At 49.8% G+C, this 22,820-nt stretch overlaps 1 protein-coding gene across 1 annotated transcript; it reads right to left on the bottom strand.

Annotated features, from left to right (window-relative positions):
* Positions 1 to 3,602: 3,602 nt before the first annotated feature.
* LOC122368035 (histone-lysine N-methyltransferase PRDM9-like) lies at positions 3,603 to 22,798 on the bottom strand. Its single transcript, XM_043341628.1, has 11 exons — positions 22,562 to 22,798; positions 17,426 to 17,658; positions 16,992 to 17,155; positions 15,491 to 15,567; positions 7,749 to 7,835; positions 6,433 to 6,509; positions 6,002 to 6,095; positions 5,662 to 5,768; positions 5,321 to 5,463; positions 4,867 to 5,006; positions 3,603 to 4,651 (listed from the first exon to the last, which is right to left on the bottom strand). The coding sequence occupies exons 1-11, from the start codon at positions 22,686 to 22,688 to the stop codon at positions 3,954 to 3,956; spliced, it is 1,947 nt and encodes a 648-aa protein (XP_043197563.1). The 5' UTR covers positions 22,689 to 22,798; the 3' UTR covers positions 3,603 to 3,953.
* Positions 22,799 to 22,820: the final 22 nt, after the last annotated feature.

The raw sequence follows: 22,820 nt of genomic DNA, 5'->3' as shown, positions 1-22,820 counted from the left end.
GTAATTAGCAGCGTGCTGCTATCACCGATGAAACACCACCGTCCCTAGAGGTGACCTTGACTTTACCTCAGCCGTCTGTTGCCAGTTGCGGGCTGCATGGGGCTGCGCAGGGGTGGAGATCTGTCAAAATTTCAGGGGGGGGGGGTGTCCAGGCCGGGCAGATGGAGGCGGGCTGGATGCAGTACCATTGACTTACATGGCAGTAATTCGTTTTCAGGGGGTCCTGACCCCCCCCCCCCGAGTCCCGACCCCCCCCCCCCCCCCGAGATCTCCACCTCTGGGGCTGCGGCTCCCAAGCCGCGGTCCGGGCGGTGTTTCACCGACGCTGCCAGCACGCTGTATGTAGCCGGCAGCGCCATTGGAAACCCAAATCGTCACGTGTCCTGGCAGCGGCCGTGAAACAGGGCCCCATTCTTGCATCCTACACTTGTTCTCCGGGCTGGCGGTCACATTGCACCTGACAAACGGGGTGACTATTTGGGAGGCCCGGGACCTGTAATTACTCTCCGGGGTGACTATTTGGGAGGCCCGGGACCTGTAATTACTTACCGGGGTGACTATTTGGGAGGCCTGGGACCTGCAATTCCTCTCCGGGGTGACTATTTGGGATCCCGGGACCTGTAATTCCTCTCCGGGGTGACTATTTGGGAGCCCGGGACCCATAAGCGTAGGAACCATGGGTGCAAGGGTGCAGCTGCACCCACAATATTTATCCAGTGGGTGCAGACAATGTATTCTGCTCCCACAATAATCTGAAGTCTCAAACCAAAAACCCCTTTTTCATCAACACTACTTCCCATGCAGCACGGCAAATTCAGGATATGTTGCCTACTATCCATCTTTCGAAGCATTTGCTACTGTGATCAGTGATGGTCTTCAAAACTTACATTTGTGCTGAAAAAGGGAAATGGAGCATGTGGTTGAACACATACCGAACCGATGACCCACTGTCAAAAATTTTAGCCCGACATCTTCGAAAATGGCTAAGTTGACCGCTTTTACTTTTTGCGGTAGTCAATATTGACAATATTAGCCCTCGAATGTGTGCAGCGTTTTCCAGCTTCTAATGTGTAGGGGGAGGGGGAGGGGGTCGGTCGGACCCCCTGCCGTTCGGCCCCTGATCGAGCTAGAGCTTCGCGGAAAAAAAAACGAGGGTGTTGCCCGTGACGAGAGGAAGCGGATGATACCCAATTTTAAGGTCCTGCTTCATTGGTTGACCTTCCAGGTCAGGTCAATATTCCAAAAGTCGGGAAAATCGGGACCTGCTAGAACTGCGTAAAGTGAAGCTGTTATCGGGTTTTTCGGGGTGCTGATCACAAATATCTGATGTTAGTTTTGATCACAGATGATTTCTTCATGCATTTAGGCCAGATCGGGTCAGGTCAGGTCAGGTCAACCATTAGGCGTCCTACCGGCTATCCATAGTAGGTGTCAACTACCACTGACGGCGTCGTAGAATGTCACGAAAGCACTAAAACTACTTCGTAAACGTTCAAATGGATGCTAAATTCGAAATCAGCCCTATAAACTACCGTAGAAACATGTAAAACTCGAAAAAGTGAACCGAGGTCATCAAAGGTCAATGACCTGACCTGACCTTCAGGTTATCTTTACACCCACCGTGATGCATGGGAAGAACATCATTTCACATGTTTGGACGTCTACAATCACAAAAAGACTGGAAACGCGCGGATAATGTGAGCTGACATACATACGCCAAATCGCGATTACGGCCGAACATGGTCTCGAGAATCAGGTCACAGGTCAAAGGTCTTTTGGGTCAGGGTCATGAAATTGTTAGAGTAGGTGTAGAACTGATCAACTCGAGGGTACTAAAAGTTTCGTCGCGCTCGGCCGCTTTTTGCGCGAGTTATTTGCGAACAACCATGGGGGGGGGGGTTCATCCTGTGACGTCCCTTAAAGCCTCTCCCCTCTTTGCAGGGTTAACAGATGGATGTTGTATGGCCAAGTGTATTGTCGAGAAGAAGCAAGTGAGTAGCATGCACCTGCAAACGAATCATCCGTCAGGACAAAGTCATGCGCGCGGGCATGCGGGATCAGACGGCAGCGAAATGCGGACTAGCAGTATGCAGAGCGCGCGGGAAGACGAGCGTACACAAGCACGGACATAGAGCGCACAGATAGACGGGCACACACACATGCACATATCCATATGCAATGAGTATGCTGACATGCAAGCATGAAGAACACGGAAGAACCATGACAATCCGACCCCCCTACACATGCGAGGATCAATGCTTCCAAATGCACTTATCGGTTGGTACCTTTTCGACATGGTACACCCTCAAAGCTCGTTACGAGCCTTCGCTCGGGTGTCGCCCCCCCCCCCCTCACCGGCCATGGCTGGATTTCTGCACCCATGCACCCACAATGTTCCAGCCGTTCCTACGCCCATGCCGGGACCTGTAATTCCTCTCCTGGGTGACCGTTTGGGAGGCCACGATCTAAAATTCCTCTCCGGGGTGACCGTTTGGGAGGCCAGTGGACTGGTTAGAAAGTAATACACGCCGGCGAACTGTCCCTGAACGTGGCCAATCGGTCCTCCCTGGACGGGCCTGCCGCCAGGCCGCGGCCCAGGAGACCCACATAGCACAATGTCGATCCGCCCTTTCCTAGCATCCCTTCGTTCTGCAATGCCGAGTGAGCTTGTTCCAAACGAAACAAGCAAACAAACAAAAACTCCCAGATAAATTTCATACCTCAGATCTATCCTCATTTGATAAGTACATACCTACGGTAACGCACCAATCCCTCTCTCTTTCTCCAAGTTGAGCGGTCCCTGTCACCTGAGGCCAGTTTTACCACTACAGAAAAATAGCCGCCTGCCGGAATGTTTCTCTAAAGACCGCTTCACATACAAAGCGTAAACGCGATGGGCACGAAAGCAGATAGGGCTTCACCGTTTACGCTTCGTATATGAAGCGGTCTCTACTTCTAGGCAAAACAAATCCGGCAGGCAGCTATGTTTCTGTTGGTAAAACTGGCCTCTGAATATCCATCCGGCTCTAGTGTGTTGGCTCACAACCCACAGCGGAGGCCACCCTCCTGTGCTGTGGGTGGAGGCGGGGGAGGGGCTGGATCACCTGTCAATCGTGGCGGGCCCTCAGTCACTGTCGTCGCCGAAGTAGTTTCTATAGAGTGCAGTGGAGCTTTCTGGGTTATGTTTGTGTCCGTCTACCTGACTACGGTTAGAGTCTACCTGAATACCTAAATTTCAGCTCATTTTCATTATAATCATAATCGTGCTAAAAAAAGAGTTTCGGCACACGATTCAATCAATGAATACGGTGAGGTCTGAGCTAAAAGCACGGCCATCACAGAGCCTTGCTGGGACTGTTTGACTCTCCTCTCAGTGTGGACCACCGATCCAAATCGGTCACACCCGGCCCGGTCTCTCCGGTGATAATCCGTCTCCGTGCTGTCTCTCACACCACACGGATACACACGGGTTTACACAGTGCTGAAGCGGTGGTGTGCCGTCGGTATGTGGCGTCAGCCGGGTGCACCGAGACAGGCCACCTCTGAATCTGGTGTGTGTGAGCCGGGCGTTTGGAACAGGATGTATGTACATACATACGGAGTCGAACACCAAACTTTATTAAACGGAGGAAACTATAAGACATTAATACAACGCTGCATGGGGTTTACGATTGAGGTATACATACACTAACCACTTAGCGACATGTCCAGTACCTACTGCTGGGGAATATAATAGCAATCACAAGAATATGCATCATAGATGTAGCGCAATGCCAACAAACTATATGTGCCTATTCAAATTTGATAAATTCGCATGCACCAGCGCTTCCATTAACAATCACAGCCAACAGTGACATCGTCACCAATAAGTTGATCCATGAGAAGCAAAAACATGCTATAAACAATCACAATAAGCTCATAACAACCACCCCGCCAGTACAGCTGCACACACATCAGCTGGTCACCGTGCACCTCTCACTGTGTTTCCTCAGTTCACCTGGTGACCGACATCCCTTACCACACCGCTCACACCTGTGTCGGTAGTCGTGTGTGTGCCGGGCGGTGACGTGTTTCCTCATGTGCGACTGCTGCGCGAACCGTGCCGGGCAGAAGGAGCACCCGTACGGCCGCTCCCCCGTGTGAGTCCGCATGTGTCTGGTGAGGGTCTCATGTCTGACGAAACGGGCCGAGCACACCTGGCACCGGTGCGGCTTCACTCCGCTGTGAGACCGCATATGTTTGGTGTAGTCAGACGGATCGTTAAACACGGCGCCACACTGCTCACACTGACGCACCTTCTCCCCGGTGTGGATCCGTCTGTGGGTCGTTAGGTGACCGTTCCATGTGAACGCCTTCCCACAGACGTCACACACGTACGGTCTCTGGCCGGTGTGTATACGGCGGTGGTCGGTCAGATGACCAAACCGAGTAAACGTCCTGCCGCACTCTTCACAGCGGTGGGGCCGCTCTCCCGTGTGGGTGAGGCGATGGCGACTCGAATTACGCACATCGTTCGTACAGTACTCACACCACTCACACTTGTGCCGTCCGTTCCTGCCGATGTGACCGTGCCGTGTCTTCACATGCCTGTCCAGCCGCTCCTGTCCCAGACAGGCGTAGTCGCAGTGGACGCAGCGGACCGTGGAGCCACCTGGCGAATGACATTCGACAGTGTAAAGCAGCATATGCCACACAATGCATACATAAATATATAATCAGCATCGTTGGCTTCGGGTGATGTTGAAGGGCATCCTTGCTTGCACGTACTAATCGACCAGCTAATAGCCTGCGCGGCATGTAATATAGATGTCGCTCCAGTCAGTTTGGTCTTGGGCATGGCATTCGTAGGCATCGTAGGCTGCCTACCTGACACGAAGGCAGCTGCTGGTGGCGGGGCGGCGGCCGGAGCCTTCCTGAACGTCTGCACGTTGATGTTGAGCTCCCGAGCGTAGGCGTCTCCGTAGTAGACCAGCAGCTCGGAGCCCTTCACAATCGGCTTGTACGTTCTGGCGAAGGACATACGAATAATCGTAATTAGAAATGAAACTGTGTGCGTGGAATGTGGTCTGTGGATGCAGTAAGTTTTGCTCAGATGTACTTTGTGCTTACACAATATATGGTGAAATGCACGCACAGTCGAAACTAGTTATAGTAAGTTATTCCTTATGGGCTGAAATCTATTAAATCAACCGCGTGATAGGATGACACACGTATGTACATATGTACTTACATGGACATCCATAGTAATTAAGTACTCGAATATCAATTACCAGCCATTTTACAGCCATCTGATTCTGTATAATGCGTGATTTACCGTTACCTGTAGTACATCTGGCCCTTGTACTGGAAGGCGATCAGGTTCTGCTCCTGCTCGAAGCGGGCACAGTTGACCAGCCGCAGCCAGTTGCTGGAGCTCGAGTCGCCGGCGTTCACGTAGTGGTGCACGCGGCGACACTTTTTGATCTGCGAAATGTCAGCAAACAAAGCACAGATTTACTAGTCGTAAATAATTGCTAATCGGATGGTTCCCAAACGTCTTCTAGTGTATCACACACCTGGAGCGATAACAAACTATACAATAATTGCCTTAATCATTCATTATTCATTATTAGGCGGATTTTGTCCCTCTCATATCCCGCCCCAGACCCGCCGCTCTCTCACCTCCCAGCTGTAGCCCGAGTCGGTGGCCTGGCGCCGGTCGGCGGTGATGATACCCTCGTAGGGACCGAACCTCAGCCGCGCCGGCAGGTCCTTCTCCGTCCAAATGCCTGTGTGAAATAGGGTGGGGGCATAAGCAGATCCATGCTTCAATCGGAAAGCTAAGCCATTAAAACAAGCCTTATTAAAACTCGTAATGGAAATGAAATTTCGGTAAATCGTGATGAATGACATCAACATAAACATAACACCAATAGAGGGATATAGGGAAATCATCAATGAAAAAAAAAAAAACGGGACGAAGAAAATATAGTCAATGCAGGATAAATAATCAGGATTTTACCGGTGTTGGCTCCGGGGATTTTGGACCGGCCCGGGTTGAGGAACTCGGGACGGGTCTTGATGTCTCTCTCTGGATCGCCAATGTCGAACGGGACCTGCCCAAGACGCGTGTTCTGATGATAAAATTAACCAGTTACCGTTGAAAAGTACTTAAAATTGCAAATAGAATAACGACTGAGCATTTCAAGGCTGAAATAGTGATCGGGCATCGTAGTAAGATAAAGGTGATTCTTAGCAATTGTCAAACTTCTTACGGCAACTGAGAGAAAATAACGAGCAATGGTAAGTAATAAAGCTTGCAACTACACGTCATGCACACTCATGCATTAAAGTGCTCGCCAGTGCATAAAGGGCTGTACTGACATTGTTATCAGACATCGTACAAATGAAGCGAGTGAAATTAGCGGTAGGACCCCCTCCCGTATTCGGTACCTTGTTGTCGGGTACGACCTGCAGCGGCCCGTGCACAGGACAGTCGCCCTCCCACTCGCGGTCACACTCGTCACAGACTGGAACAACAGAAAAAAGATATAAATGTGTTCATCAGAGTTAATATGTGATTTAATCAACACATGGAAAATAGCTACCTATACAGACTACAGAATAGGTCGAAATCAGCGTTTTCTTTCCAGATCCACCATAGATAACATGAATAAATCATGTTATCTATGGATTCATGTTTACGGAGCGAGCGAAGCGAGCGGAGTCTTACGTAGAATAACGGAAATTTCTGAGTATGAGCGGCCGGCCGGCCGGCCGGCCGGCCGTGGTCACGATTCTGCGACGCTTATATCTCAGCAACCACTTGAACGATTTACATGCGGTAATTTTTGTAGGGTAGCTTCATGCCTTCTACCAAGTATTGGACTATTCCCGATGCATGTGGGTGACCCCTTATGCACGTGCCACGTGCAAAACGAAGAGGTGTCACTTTTGTAATTGTTGCAATATCTCGGTAACTACTTGGCCGATTGCGCTGAAAGTTGGCATGTAGGTAGGCACCCACTAGGCAATGCACATCCATGTGCCAGAGTTGGGGTGCTGCTGCACGTGCGCACGTGCAGGGGTCGATTCCAGATCTCGAGAACGGCTGGACCGATGGCGCTCAAATTTAGTACATGGTTAGGGACCGGTTAGTAGGGTGCCGTGCAAAAGTCAGTTGGGACCCATTTTGCACGTGCGCACGTGCAGGGTGCCGCTTCCAGATCTCGAGAACGGCTGGGCCGATTGTGCTCAAATTTGGCACATCGCTAGAGACCGGTTAGTAGGGTGCCGTGCACAAGTCAGCTGGAGGTACCCCCTCGAAATTTCGCACGTGCAAGGGTCACCTTCTCGCTCGCTCCGTTAGTCGCCCCAAAAGGCGTTATACTGGTATCTATGGATCCACCTATCTGCACGTAACGTGAAAGTCAGGTTACACACAGAAGCGGAGCAGTGAGCACCCTTCTACTAATTTTGTGTTTCGTTACTAGGTACTGAAATGCGACTTGATTACTATGGCAGTAGGAATGAGATGCTGAGAAAAGGGAAGGGAACTAATGATCATCTCTGGTGAGCTCCCGAACCAGGCCGTGGCTGAGATATATCACTATGCCTTACTTTCACACACCTGATATTTAACTTCATCGTCATCATACAATGTACTCTTGATTGAGTGTAAAAAAACAGCAATGAAATCGTACTCCAGGAAAGCTACGAACCGTTACGGCAAAATACTAAATTAGTTTATGACAAAACACGCAACTTACAGATGTAGTCGTCGTCGTCCAGATCCTCCTCCTCCCGGTAGTTGACTGTGTTCCGGCGGCGTTTGAACACCTCCCGCTCGGGAGGCTCTGTGAAATATTGACGCAAAAAAAAAACGGTCAAATCTTTTTAAAGGTCCACTTATATGTGCAGCACGGAAAATACGCAATCAACAGCCTACGATTCAGCCCATATTTATCGAACCGTGGTTATCGCACGTTAAAACAAAACATATCTAAACTATGTCCGTGAAGTTAGCGTCAGCAACAGCAACGAATACAGCGTCGGATTCAGAATCGCTTCAAAAACTGCTATTAGGTCAATTGGGGGACGGGGAACACGAATATGACATTTATTTTGCCCTAGCTCCCTTCCTTCATCCCTTAATCGTCCCTTAAAGGACGGGGCGCGTCAAAAGTGCCCCAAGACTTCGTCTGATCGCCAAAATAAGGGTCGCAATCGATTCATCGGGTCAATATCTAACCTCAGTCGAAGGTTCCAGACCTGTGGCTCCTATCCCTCATCCCTTAATCGTCCCTTAAGGGACGGGGCGCGTCAAAAGTGCCCCAAGGCTTCGTCTGATCGCCAAAATAAGGGTCGCAATCGATTCCTCGGGTCAATATCTAACCTCAGTCGAAGGTTCCAGACCTGTGGCTCCTGTCCCTCATCCCTTAATCGTCCCTTAAAGGACGGGGCGCGTCAAAAGTGCCCCAAGGCTTCGTCTGATCGCCAAAATAAGGGTCGCAATCGATTCCTCGGGTCAATATCTAACCTCAGTCGAAGGTTCCAGACCTGTGGCTCTTATCCCTCATCCCTTAATCGTCCCTTAAAGGACGGGGCGCGTCAAAAGTGCCCCAAGGCTTCGTCTGATCGCGAAAATAAGGGTCGCAATCGATTCCTCGGGTCAATATCTAACCTCCTTCGAAGGTTCCAGACCTGTGGCTCTTATCCCTCATCCCTTAATCGTCCCTTAAAGGACGGGGCGCGTCAAAAGTGCCCCAAGGCTTCGTCTGATCGCCAAAATAAGGGTCGCAATCGATTCCTCGGGTCAATATCTAACCTCAGTCGAAGGTTCGAGACCTGTGGCTCTTATCCCTCATCCCTTAATCGTCCCTTAAAGGACGGGGCGCGTCAAAAGTGCCCCAAGGCTTCGTCTGATCGCCAAAATAAGGGTCGCAATCGATTCCTCGGGTCAATATCTAACCTCAGTCGAAGGTTCCAGACCTGTGGCTCCTATCCCTCATCCCTTAATCGTCCCTTAAAGGACGGGGCGCGTCAAAAGTGCCCAAAGGCTTCGTCTGATCGCCAAAATAAGGGTCGCAATCGATTCCTCGGGTCAATATCTAACCTCAGTCGAAGGTTCCAGACCTGTGGCTCTTATCCCTCATCCCTTAATCGTCCCTTAAAGGACGGGGCGCGTCAAAAGTGCCCCAGGCTTTGTCTGATCGCCAAAATAAGGGTCGCAATCGATTCCTCGGGTCAATATCTAACCTCAGTCGAAGGTTCGAGACCTGTGGCTCCTATCCCTCATCCCTTAATCGTCCCTTAAAGGACGGGGCGCGTCAAAAGTGCCCCAAGGCTTCGTCTGATCGCCAAAATAAGGGTCGCAATCGATTCCTCGGGTCAATATCTAACCTCAGTCGAAGGTTCCAGACCTGTGGCTCTTATTCCTCATCCCTTAATCGTCCCTTAAAGGACGGGGCGCGTCAAAAGTGCCCCAAGGCTTCGTCTGATCGCCAAAATAAGGGTCGCAATCGATTCCTCGGGTCAATATCTAACCTCAGTCGAAGGTTCCAGACCTGTGGCTCCCTTCCTTCATCCCTTAATCGTCCCTTAAAGGACGGGGCGCGTCAAAAGTGCCCCAAGGCTTCGTCTGATCGCCAAAATAAGGGTCGCAATCGATTCCTCGGGTCAATATCTAATCTCAGTCGAAGGTTCCAGACCTGTGGCTCTTATCCCTCATCCCTTAATCGTCCCTTAAAGGACGGGGCGCGTCAAATGTGCTTCAAGGCTTCGTCTGATCGCCAAAATAAGGGTCGCAATCGATTCCTCGGGTCAACATCTAACCTCAGTCGAAGGTTCCAGACCTGTTGCTCTTATCCCTCATCCCTTAATCGTCCCTTAAAGGACGGGGCGCGTCAAAAGTGCCCCAAGGCTTCGTCTGATCGCCAAAATAAGGGTCGCAATCGATTCCTCGGGTCAATATCTAACCTCAGTCGAAAGTTCCAGACCTGTGGCTCCCTTCCTTCATCCCTTAATCGTCCCTTAAAGGACGGGGCGCGTCAAAAGTGCCCCAAGGCTTCGTCTGATCGCCAAAATAAGGGTCGCAATCGATTCCTCGGGTCAATATCTAACCTCAGTCAAAGGTTCCAGACCTGTGGCTCTTATCCCTCATCCCTTAATCGTCCCTTAAAGGACGGGGCGCGTCAAAAGTGCCCCAAGGCTTCGTCTGATCGCCAAAATAAGGGTCGCAATCGATTCCTCGGGTCAATATCTAACCTCAGTCGAAGGTTCCAGACCTGTGGCTCTTATCCCTCATCCCTTAATCGTCCCTTAAAGGACGGGGCGCGTCAAAAGTGCCCCAAGGCTTCGTCTGATCGCCAAAATAAGGGTCGCAATCGATTCCTCGGGGCAATATCTAACCTCAGTCGAAGGTTCCAGACCTGTGGCTCCCTTCCTTCATCCCTTAATCGTCCCTTAAAGGACGGGGCGCGTCAAAAGTGCCCCAAGGCTTCGTCTGATCGCCAAAATAAGGGTCGCAATCGATTCCTCGGGTCAATATCTAACCTCAGTCGAAGGTTCGAGACCTGTGGCTCTTATTCCTCATCCCTTAATCGTCCCTTAAAGGACGGGGCGCGTCAAAAGTGCCCCAAGGCTTCGTCTGATCGCCAAAATAAGGGTCGCAATCGATTCCTCGGGTCAATATCTAACCTCAGTCGAAGGTTCCAGACCTGTGGCTCCCTTCCTTCATCCCTTAATCGTCCCTTAAAGGACGGGGCGCGTCAAAAGTGCCCCAAGGCTTCGTCTGATCGCCAAAATAAGGGTCGCAATCGATTCCTCGGGTCAATATCTAACCTCAGTCGAAGGTTCCAGACCTGTGGCTCCCTTCCTTCATCCCTTAATCGTCCCTTAAAGGACGGGGCGCGTCAAAAGTGCTTCAAGGCTTCGTCTGATCGCCAAAATAAGGGTCGCAATCGATTCCTCGGGTCAATATCTAACCTCAGTCGAAGGCTCCAGACCTGTGGCTCTCATCCCTCATCCCTTAATCGTCCCTTAAAGGACGGGGCGCGTCAAAAGTGCCCCAAGGCTTCGTCTGATCGCCAAAATAAGGGTCGCAATCGATTCCTCGGGTCAATATCTAACCTCAGTCGAAGGTTCCAGACCTGTGGCTCTTATCCCTCATCCCTTAATCGTCCCTTAAAGGACGGGGCGCGTCAAAAGTGCCCCAAGGCTTCTTCTGATCGCCAAAATAATGGTCGCAATCGATTCCTCGGGTCAATATCTAACCTCAGTCGAAGGTTCCAGACCTGTGGCTCTTATCCCTCATCCCTTAATCGTCCCTTAAAGGACGGGGCGCGTCAAAAGTGCCCCAAGGCTTCGTCTGATCGCCAAAATAAGGGTCGCAATCGATTCCTCGGGTCAATATCTAACCTCAGTCGAAGGTTCGAGACCTGTGGCTCTTATCCCTAATCCCTTAATCGTCCCTTAAAGGACGGGGCGCGTCAAAAGTGCCCCAAGGCTTTGTCTGATCGCCAAAATAAGGGTCGCAATCGATTCCTCGGGTCAATATCTAACCTCAGTCGAAGGATCGAGACCTGTGGCTCTTATCCCTCATCCCTTAATCGTCCCTTAAAGGACGGGGCGCGTCAAAAGTGCCCCAAGGCTTCGTCTGATCGCGAAAATAAGGGTCGCAATCGATTCCTCGGGTCAATATCTAACCTCAGTCGAAGGTTCCAGACCTGTGGCTCTTACCTATCCCTCATCCCTTAATCGTCCCTTAAAGGACGGGGCGCGTCAAAAGTGCCCCAAGGCTTCGTCTGATCGCCAAAATAATGGTCGCAATCGATTCCTCGGGTCAATATCTAACCTCAGTCGAAGGTTCCAGACCTGTGGCTCTTATCCCTCATCCCTTAATCGTCCCTTAAAGGACGGGGCGCGTCAAAAGTGCCCCAAGGCTTCGTCTGATTGCCAAAATAAGGGTCGCAATCGATTCCTAGGGTCAATATCTAACCTCAGTCGAAGGTTCCAGACCTGTGGCTCCCTTCCTTTATCCCTTAATCGTCCCTTAAAGGACGGGGCGCGTCAAAAGTGCCCCAAGGCTTCGTCTGATCGCCAAAATAAGGGTCGCAATCGATTCCTAGGGTCAATATCTAACCTCAGTCGAAGGTTCCAGACCTGTGGCTCCCTTGCTTCATCCCTTAATCGTCCCTTAAAGGACGGGGCGCGTCAAAAGTGCCCCAAGGCTTCGTCTGATTGGGGCACTTTTGACGCGCCCCGTGCTTTAAGGGACGATTAAGGGATGAAGGAAGGGAGCCACAGGTCTGGAACCTTCGACTGAGGTTAGATATTGACCCGAGGAATCGATTGCGACCCTTATTTTGGCGATCAGACGAAGCCTTGGGGCACTTTTGACGCGCCCCGTCCTTTAAGGGACGATTAAGGGATGAGGGATAGGAGCCACAGGTCTGGAACCTTCGACTGAGGTTAGATATTGACCCGAGGAATCGATTGCGACCCTTATTTTGGCGATCAGACGAAGCCTTGGGGCACTTTTGACGCGCCCCGTCCTTTAAGGGACGATTAAGGGATGAGGGATAAGAGCCACAGGTCTGGAACCTTCGACTGAGGTTAGATATTGACCCGAGGAATCGATTGCGACCCTTATTTTGGCGATCAGACGAAGCCTTGGGGCACTTTTGACGTGCCCCGTCCTTTTAGGGACGATAAAGGGATGAGGGATAGGAGCCACAGGTCTGGAACCTTCGACTGAGGTTAGATATTGACCCGAGGAATCGATTGCGACCCTTATTTTGGCGATCAGACGAAGCCTTGGGGCACTTTTGACGCGCCCCGTCCTTTAAGGGACGATTAAGGGATGAGGGATAGGAGCCACAGGTCTCGAACCTTCGACTGAGGTTAGATATTGACCCGAGGAATCGATTGCGACCCTTATTTTGGCGATCAGACAAAGCCTTGGGGCACTTTTGACGCGCCCCGTCCTTTAAGGGACGATTAAAGGATTAGGGATAAGAGCCACAGGTCTGGTACCTTCGACTGAGGTTAGATATTGACCCGAGGAATCGATTGCGACCCTTATTTTGGCGATCAGACGAAGCCTTGGGGCACTTTTGACGCGCCCCGTCCTTTAAGGGACGATTAAGGGATGAGGGATAAGAGCCACAGGTCTGGAACCTTCGACTGAGGTTAGATATTGACCCGAGGAATCGATTGCGACCATTATTTTGGCGATCAGACGAAGCCTTGGGGCACTTTTGACGCGCCCCGTCCTTTAAGGGACGATTAAGGGATGAGGGATAAGAGCCACAGGTCTGGAACCTTCGACTGAGGTTAGATATTGACCCGAGGAATCGATTGCGACCCTTATTTTGGCGATCAGACGAAGCCTTGGGGCACTTTTGACGCGCCCCGTCCTTTAAGGGACGATTAAGGGATGAGGGATAAGAGCCACAGGTCTGGAACCTTCGACTGAGGTTAGATATTGACCCGAGGAATCGATTGCGACCCTTATTTTGGCGATCAGACGAAGCCTTGAAGCACTTTTGACGCGCCCCGTCCTTTAAGGGACGATTAAGGGATGAGGGATAAGAGCCACAGGTCTCGAACCTTCGACTGAGGTTAGATATTGACCCCAGGAATCGATTGCGACCCTTATTTTGGCGATCAGACGAAGCCTTGGGGCACTTTTGACGCGCCCCGTCCTTTAAGGGACGATTAAGGGATGAAGGAAGGGAACCACAGGTCTGGAACCTTCGACTGAGGTTAGATATTGACCCGAGGAATCGATTGCGACCCTTATTTTGGCGATCAGACGAAGCCTTGGGGCACTTTTGACGCGCCCCGTCCTTTAAGGGACGATTAAGGGATGAGGAATAAGAGCCACAGGTCTCGAACCTTCGACTGAGGTTAGATATTGACCCGAGGAATCGATTGCGACCTTTATTTTGGCGATCAGACGAAGCCTTGGGGCACTTTTGACGCGCCCCGTCCTTTAAGGGACGATTAAGGGATGAAGGAAGGGAGCCACAGGTCTGAAACCTTCGACTGAGGTTAGATATTGACCCGAGGAATCGATTGCGACCCTTATTTTGGCGATCAGACGAAGCCTTGGGGCACTTTTGACGCGCCCCGTCCTTTAAGGGACGATTAAGGGATGAGGGATAAGAGCCACAGGTCTGGAACCTTCGACTGAGGTTAGATATTGACCCGAGGAATCGATTGCGACCCTTATTTTGGCGATCAGACGAAGCCTTGGGGCACTTTTGACGCGCCCCGTCCTTTAAGGGACGATTAAGGGATGAGGGATAAGAGCCACAGGTCTGGAACCTTCGACTGAGGTTAGATATTGACCCGAGGAATCGATTGCGACCCTTATTTTGGCGATCAGACGAAGCCTTGGGGCACTTTTGACGCGCCCCGTCCTTTATGGGACGATTAAGGGATGAAGGAAGGGAGCCACAGGTCTGGAACCTTCGACTGAGGTTAGATATTGACCCGAGGAATCGATTGCGATTCTTATTTTGGCGATCAGACGAAGCCTCGGGGCACTTTTGACGCGCCCCGTCCTTTAAGGGACGATTAAGGGATGAGGGATAAGAGCCACAGGTCTGGAACCTTCGACTGAGGTTAGATATTGACCCGAGGAATCGATTGCGACCCTTATTTTGGCGATCAGACGAAGCCTTGAAGCACTTTTGACGCGCCCCGTCCTTTAAGGGACGATTAAGGGATGAAGGATAAGAGCCACAGGTCTGGAACCTTCGACTGAGGTTAGATATTGACCCGAGGAATCGATTGCGACCCTTATTTTGGCGATCAGACGAAGCCTTGGGGCACTTTTGACGCGCCCCGTCCTTTAAGGGACGATTAAGGGATGAAGGAAGGGAGCCACAGGTCTGGAACCTTCGACTGAGGTTAGATATTGACCCGAGGAATCGATTGCGACCCTTATTTTGGCGATCAGACGAAGCCTTGGGGCACTTTTGACGCGCCCCGTCCTTTAAGGGACGATTAAGGGATGAGGGATAGGAGCCACAGGTCTGGAACCTTCGACTGAGGTTAGATATTGACCCGAGGAATCGATTGCGACCCTTATTTTGGCGATCAGACGAAGCCTTGGGGCACTTTAGACGCGCCCCGTCCTTTAAGGGACGATTAAGGGATGAAGGAAGGGAGCTAGGGCAAAATCAATGTCATATTCGTGTTCCCCGTCCCCCAACTGACCTAATAGCAGTTTTTGAAGTGATTCTGAATCCGACGCTGTATTCGTTGCTGTTGCTGACGCTAACTTCACGGACATTATCTAAACTTATGAAAATTATGGCTCGCCAATAAAACTGATGGCTACCTTACAGAGAACAAGGTAGGTAGTCTAATAGCAACAGACTACCTTGTGCTCTGTTGTTACAAAAATGTTACTACCAACATGTTGCAATAGATAATTTATTCGAAGACTACAGAGTTTGGCATATAACTACGAACTAGTCAAAGCAAACACGATCCTTACCTTCTCCCAAGTCCTTGAACTCGGCGATGATGTGGTTCCACAGCAGTTCAGCTTTCGTGTCCACAGCGTGCCGGGCCCTGAGAAAGGCGTTCAAAGTCATACACCAGTAAAACGCCTTATGGGCGAAGAACGAACGAGCGAGATGGTGAGCCCTGTACGTGCGGAAGGGCGAGAGGGTACCTCCAACGGGCTTGTGCAAAGCACCTTTCAAACCGGTCGCTAGCGGTGTGCCAAATTTGAACGCAATCTGGGCCCAGCCGTTCCTGAGAACTGAGGCCTCTTGCACCAAACTACCTAGCTAGGTAAAATCGAAAAACCGGTTTCAGAATAAGCTAATCTAACGGTGGTAAATTTGTTTGCAATAGCCCAATACATAATCCTACATGTGCTTGCTAAATTTTGCACGCAAATTATTACATTTGAGACTTGGACTGGGTATACGATGCAAAATAATCCAAGCTTTGGTGCAATAGGATTTTGGTGCAAGAGGCCTCAGGAAGCGGCATTCTGCACGTGCGCACGTGCAAACGGGGTCCAAAATGACTTTTGCACGGCACCCTACTAACTGGTCCCCAACCGTGTACCAAATTTGAGCGCAATTGGCCCAGCCGTTCTCGAGATCTGGAAACGCCCCCTGCACGTGCGCACGTGCAGTAGCACCCTAACCGCAACACATGGGAATGCATTGCCTGGTGGGTCTGTATGCCAAGTTTCAGCGAAATCGCCCCAGTAATTACCGAGTTATTGAAATGGGAACAAATTTGGCACCTCTTCTTTTTTGTTTTGCATGTGCAGTGGGGGTCACTCACATAGAGCAAGAGTATCCGACCTTTGGTAGAGGGGATGCAGCTACCACACAAAAATTGCCGCAAGACAATCGCCCAAGCGGCTGCTGAGATATGAGCCTGTCAAAAGCACTACTTTTGCAAAACAGCTTGAACACCCTTAAAGGTCACTGAGATGTATCAAAATTAGTCAATTACGGGGTAGAAGGGATGGGGCTACCCAGCGAAAAAGACCGCAGGCCAATCGGTCCAGCGGTTGCTGAGATATAAGCCTCTCAAAAGCGTTACAGGCCTGAGGCCGGGCCGGGCCTCATACTGAGATTTTTCCGTTATATTGAAACTTCGCTCGCTCGCTCGTAACAACATGTAATCGTTGCATTGGAACGTTGATAGATGGTCTTAAACCAGTTAATTCGAAATGATCGAACTGTATCGCAACTGCGAGGTCAAGCCAGTTCTTTTTTCACATGTGTAAAAAACCGGGCACCGGCCAATGTTGTCTTGAATATGATCTTGTCAATTGGTTAGATATTTACCGTATCCAGCCGACTGCACATCTGCTTGCATATTTGTGGCCAGAAGCTGATGCGACGCGTCCAACAAACATCAACAAAACAACGATAATAAGTAGCTAACGATCATAGGTTCGTCGGCAGTAATCGCTCACACAATTAGGTAATTAATGGTTTAACTGTAGTGTCGGCGCCGTCACTTACTTGTACTGATCCTCAAGTGTAAAGCCAATGAAATCGTACGGCGGCGACGGCGGCCTGTGCCGAGGCTGGTCCGCCTTCTCTGCTGCCGCCTCCTCTGTGGTGACCCGCCGCTGGTCCTGCGACGGGACGTCACCGGACACGGCCGAGGAAGCAGCGGGCGCCGTCTGAAATATAGTGACAGGTGTTGATAAGAAACTCCAAGGGAGCCAAAGGGTGATTTCGAGTCTCGAGTATATTATTGAACGGGAAATGACTCGATATCTAGCAAGTAGGAGCGTAAATTACTACCTAATTAAATACTACCTAATAATTATTACCTTGCCCCACAATTATCACAAGCGTGTAAAATGCTTCTCTGGAAAGAAATGTCATACATGTCCCGTGTTTTGCAGAGAAGACGGCCACCACCGCCCCAACAGTAACTCCCCACCAACCTCAGCCGATGTCACCGTCGCCGTCCTCTTCACCGGGGGCTGGAACCTGCTCTTGGCGGCGCCACGTCGCACGGTGGAACGCGACCGCCGCTGGGCCGGCCGGACGCATCGCGACGGGCTCCAGTCATCGTCGCCGCTGCCAGGTGACCTCACTCGAGGCCGTTTCGGTCGGGCCGGCCGAGGCGGCGGCGGCGGCGGTGCGCGCATGAACGACGGTGGCTGGCCCGCGATGCCTGTGAGACCGTGGGAAAAGACATAACCAGTAGCGGCGGAACGCCTTCAATTAAGGGGGGGGGGGGCACTACCGACCTTTGGTCTCATTCTTTCCATGCAACACTTAGAGGGCTAATGTTAAAATGCCGAAATTAAAGGGGGCACGGTGCCCCGGTGCTCCCCCCGTCCCGACGCCTATGGACATAACCCCGAACCGTAACTAGAGCCGTTAATTAACCCGCGCCCCGTAGGGGGGGGGGCGAAAAGGCCCCCCCCCTGTCCTTTTCCGTCTCCTAAACGGCTTGAGGTATCGCCTGTCGCCACCAAACTTTCAGGACCCCTCCGGGCATCAATTTTACACATTGTGACCAAAAATTTTTCCAGAGGCTATGACAGGTTGGCCACAAATGACGTCAGAGTGACGTCATGTGCTGCCATCGAGAAGAGCTGTCAGGCCTACAGCTTTGAAGACACAGACAAATGATCAGACAAAAAAGGTGTAGAATTACCAGGGCTACAAAACTGCTATCTCGGATTTTTGAAATTTTTGAGTTTTGACCCCCAAAAATCAAAAAAGCAATTTTTCGGATATAGTTGCCAAACAATCCAAAAAGTTTTTGGAGTTTCGTAAAACCCGGAATATATGTGTTAGTACCTACCGTCTTCTATCTACATACAAAATTTCAGATCAATATCTTGTTTTTTGGCCAAGTTATAGCGAAAAAACTGTTCAAAAATGATGATGTCAAATTTTGAAACTCAATTTTTGGCAATTCTAGACCACGTAGAGCAAAACAAAGACCACCATTAGACTCCTAGTGATGATCTGCATCGAATGGATACCCATTTTATGCAAAAATATCAACTTTGAAATTTGAACTAATTTGATCTGACCTCTGTGACCTGACCTGGTATCAGTGACCTCAGATAGCGAAGTATATGTTTGACGAACAATGTACCATCGATGGTTTTCAATAACTTACCAATTTACTCGATTTCACAACACATTTCTTTAAATGTCTGTGAACGGTGAAAATCCGACCTTTGACCTGACCTGTGACGTCATCGGTTTGACCTAGGTCAATGAAATTTGGTCACAAGGTAGTTTTTGGATGGGGCTATCGAACGCCATTTGAATTTTGAAAATCGGCCGGTAAATTTCCGAGATCTTAGGGGGGGGGCCGAAACGCCCCCCCTACGGGTGGTAGGATCCGCCGATAGCCCTACGGGGCGCGGGTTAACCCTATTCCTGGCGGGGGGGGGGGGCCTCAGGAGCCCCCCCCCCTGAGGTTTTTTGGTTATTTCTCCCAAACGCGTTGAGCTAGGAAGCTCAAATTTTCTGACTTTTCCTAAAAGGCTTCTACGCAACATGTCTGAAAATTTTGAGTTGATCTGACCTCAGGTCAGGTCACCAGAGGCGGTTTGGTGACCCTACCTCAGAAAAGTTTGCAATCACGCCAGAGCTAGAGTTTTTGACCGATCAATTTCTTCTCTTCAGGCTTTAGTTAGGGTACCAGTATGTGCAATTTGTATATCTCGGAATTTTGATATCGGTGACCTAAGGTCAGGTCAGTTTCGCGACCTCCCCATTATAAGTCAATGGGAGAAAAATCAACTCCCTGTTTTTACCACTAAAACGGGTCGGAATGGCCCCATATACCATACATGACTTCATATACGATCAACCTTCACTACCTTGAGGTCTGTTTTGCTGTTGGGCAGCTGCGAGGTCATGTGCCGTCATCAAAGGTCACCAAAGTTTTTGGCCAATAACTCCGTACAGGAACAAGATACAGACGCGTGGATGGTCTCATTGTGTTCAGCTCGTCAAGACGCATCGAATGATATACATGATGACCTCGAGGTCACGTGACCTGAGGTCAACCTTTGACCTTGACCTTGCGAGGTCAACATATATATCATTCGATGCGGATTGACGAGAGGATCACGATGATGCCCTTAGTTTGTTCCTATCTTGACTAATTCGAAAGTTATTCGAGAAAAACTCTCTCCATATCTAGCGCCGCCATTTTGACTTTTTCGACCCCTGTGACGTCATCTTTGACCTGACCTGAAAATGACCTTTGTAAAAATTGTAGATCTTGACCGTGCGTATCCGATGCCGTTTACCGTTTGTCGCTATCTTGCTTCGTTCTCGAGATCTCAGGGGGGGGCCGAATCGGCCCCCCCCCGCCAGTTTCTTGTCCCGGCGGAGCCCGCCAGGAATAGGGTTAAGCCTACTGCCTATCTTGATCAGGAGCCAAACGCCGGGGAGGGGCAAAACACCAGTAGGTACAGGTCTCGCGGGTTTTAGCGGTAGGTTTTGCACCTAGAAAATTTAGTGTACTTCAGGCTATATCTTCGTCGTCTTAAGCTTTTAGGTGTTGAAGATGCGATCGACTTGTTGGGTAACAAGCCGGCCATGATCGTGTAAAATGGCTTCATCGTAGATCGATTAGTTTCTGAGATATAACCGGAAATGTAAAAGTGCAAAACCTACCGCTTAACACGGGCACTGCAGGGGGGTTGTTGTTTTCAACCCCCCCCCCCCCCCCGTGGTTTTTCGCAAATCGCGAGAAAACGGCGGCGCGTAGCGCCGCCAAATTTTGCATACCTGTTCTCCCAGCTTTTGCACACCTTGAGTAAAAATTTTGACCCCAGGTGACCTATGGTCAGGTCACCAGGTCAGGTCAAGTGACCCTACCTCGAAACGTAAATTTCGAAGTTTGCAATCCCACCAAGCCTACAGCTGTTGAGATATGATCGTGAAACCCACAGGAAATAGTAAAGTCATCACGAGCTACAACTTGTATATCTCGGAATTTTTATATCGATGACCTAAGGTCAGGTCATTTTTGCGACCGGCCCATTATAAGTCAATGGGAGAAATTTCAACTTACTCTGAATGCCATCCTATGACTTCAATACGCTCAGGATCATAGTATTACAGGTCCCTGTTGGTGATTTCACCGAAACATATCACTTATGACCTTTGGAAGGTGATCTCCAGGTCATCTTAGGTCACCTGAGGTCACCAGCGGTTTTTCTTCAATAACTTGAGATTGAATAGAGATAGAGACTCCGTTCGACGTTTATCGTGTTTTTCTCGTCAATGCAGATCGAATGATATGCAACATGACCTATTTCGGTCAGGTCATGACCTTGACCTGAGGTCAAATTTTCAACTTGACCTTTCGAGGTTATATTATATATCATTCGATGCGCCTTGACGAGCCAAGAACGATGGCGTTCGAATCGATCCTCTGTCTTGTGTGCAAGACAAGTTATTCAAGAAAAACTACCGCGAAATTCCTGTTGTGAAAATCGTAACATTTTGTCTTCGGTGACCTCTGGTGACCTCGTTTTTGACCTGACCCAAAAATGATCTTAGTATTTCTTGTAGATCTCATCTCAACCTATCCAACGCCGTTTACCGCTTGTCGCTACGTTGCGCCGTTTTCGAGATCTCAGGGGGGTTGTTTTCAACCCCCCCCCCCCCTGCAGTTCGTGTTCGGCTCAGACCCGCTGCAGTGCGCGTGTTAACCCGCGCCCGGCTGGGGGTCCTGGATTTCCACGCCCTGCTGGGGGGGGGGGGTGTTTGAACACCCCCCCTTGTAACTCGGCTCCTGGGCCACGTAGCGATACGCGGAAGGCGGCGTTAGAAAGAGCGTCAAAAATAATGACGAAATCACTTCGGTCAATTTTTTGGTCAGGTCAAAGGTCAGGTCACCAGAGGTCATTGAAGGCAAAATTTCGCCGATTTCCAGGTCGAATGTCGAAAATTTCCAAGAAGCCAACGCATAACTCGGAAACCAATAGAGCTACAGCGCCGCGGAAAAGCGCATTCGATAGCCCTATTAACGCCCTTTCTGAATAATTCTCTCAGATTTGACCTAACGTCAACGGTTTTGCCTGCAGGGGGCAAAAACTGCAAAAATAGCCGATTTTTTCGGAAACAGTTTTTCTGCAATAACTTTTGACCCAATCCCTGTACGAGCTTATTTTTACCGGCATCGTGTTCCTCTCGTCAAGACGCATCGAATGAACTATAACTTGACCTTGAAAGGTCAACTTGAAAATTTGACCTCAGGTCAAGGTCATGACCTGACCGGAAAGGGTCATGCTGCATATCAGTCGATCCGTATCGTCGATCTGAACACATCTAAGGCGTTTTCATCGCTCTAGCATGCCTCTATCAATAGTTATTTGCGAAAAACTGTTAGATACCATTCGTGACCTAAGATGACCTCAGGGCATAAACAAGGGTCACGGACACCATTTTCATGTTCAGTGTGTCTAAACCACTTGTAATTCGGTGTTTGGGAGTGTTTATAATGTCTTTCGTCCAAAAGAGGCGCATTTCAATTTTCTCCCATTGACTTATAATGGGGAGGTCGCAAAATTGACCTGACCTTAGGTCACCGATATCAAAATTCCGAGATATACATTTTGTACATGCTATTGCTCTTAGCAATCGCTGAAAGTTTCAAAGCGATCGGTCACTCGATGTAGCTATGACAGACATTGAAACTTTTTATGAGGTGAGGTCACTTCAAGTGACCTGGTGACCTGACCTTGAATGACCTTGGTCTGAAATTTTCACAACATGTGTAGAATTGATGTATGATAAGGTGTACCAAAAACGGCGGCGCTCCGCGCCGCCGTTTTTGAGATATTCGCGAAAAACCACAAGGGGGGGTGTTCAAACACCCCCCCTTGAACACCCCCCCCCCCCCAGCAGGGCGCGGGTTAATCTCGCGAGACCTGTACGTGCGAGAATTGAGCTGAGCACCTTGGCATTATTGGCAATCGAGGAATTTTACTTCTGATTACCCTATAAACATGCATCGACTGAGGTCACTTATTTTTCAAAAAAAATATTTATCAAAAGATTTTGATAAATAAAGCTATCTTAGTTCTTACCGAGTTCAGTCAGCTTCTCATAGTTGGATTTCATGTTGCAGTACGCCTGCTTCTCAATATCGCTGAGCGCTTCCCACGCGTCGTGGGTAAAATACTGTCGGATTAGACCAAATCGATCGCTTTCCATTTTGAAATAAAAGGCCGTAATTATTATGCGAAATAGATATTTAAATTCAATTTTTAAACAATAGGAACCGCACCCCCCATCGCGCAATATACGCGAACACACTTGTTTATTTCCGCCTTCTGCTTGAAACCG

This window comes from Amphibalanus amphitrite, unplaced genomic scaffold (assembly GCF_019059575.1).
Source record: "Amphibalanus amphitrite isolate SeventyFive unplaced genomic scaffold, NRLGWU_Aamphi_draft 000916F_arrow, whole genome shotgun sequence".
Classification (NCBI taxonomy): domain Eukaryota; kingdom Metazoa; phylum Arthropoda; class Thecostraca; order Balanomorpha; family Balanidae; genus Amphibalanus; species Amphibalanus amphitrite.
Note: the sequence above shows the minus strand (reverse complement) of the source record. Positions and strands in the feature narration are given on the sequence as shown.

What these genes read in the sequence shown, in the direction of transcription:
- LOC122368035 (XM_043341628.1), bottom strand. Translation starts at nt 22,688, where the DNA reads ATGGAAAGCGATCGATTTGGTCTAATCCGACAGTATTTTACCCACGAC. An exon ending in AATCCCCGGAGCCAACACCG is followed by an intron (nt 5,769 to 6,001) that starts GTAAAATCCTGA and finishes TATTTCACACAG; the next exon opens with GCATTTGGACGGAGAAGGAC. An exon ending in AAGGGCCAGATGTACTACAG is followed by an intron (nt 5,007 to 5,320) that starts GTAACGGTAAAT and finishes GTCCTTCGCCAG; the next exon opens with AACGTACAAGCCGATTGTGA.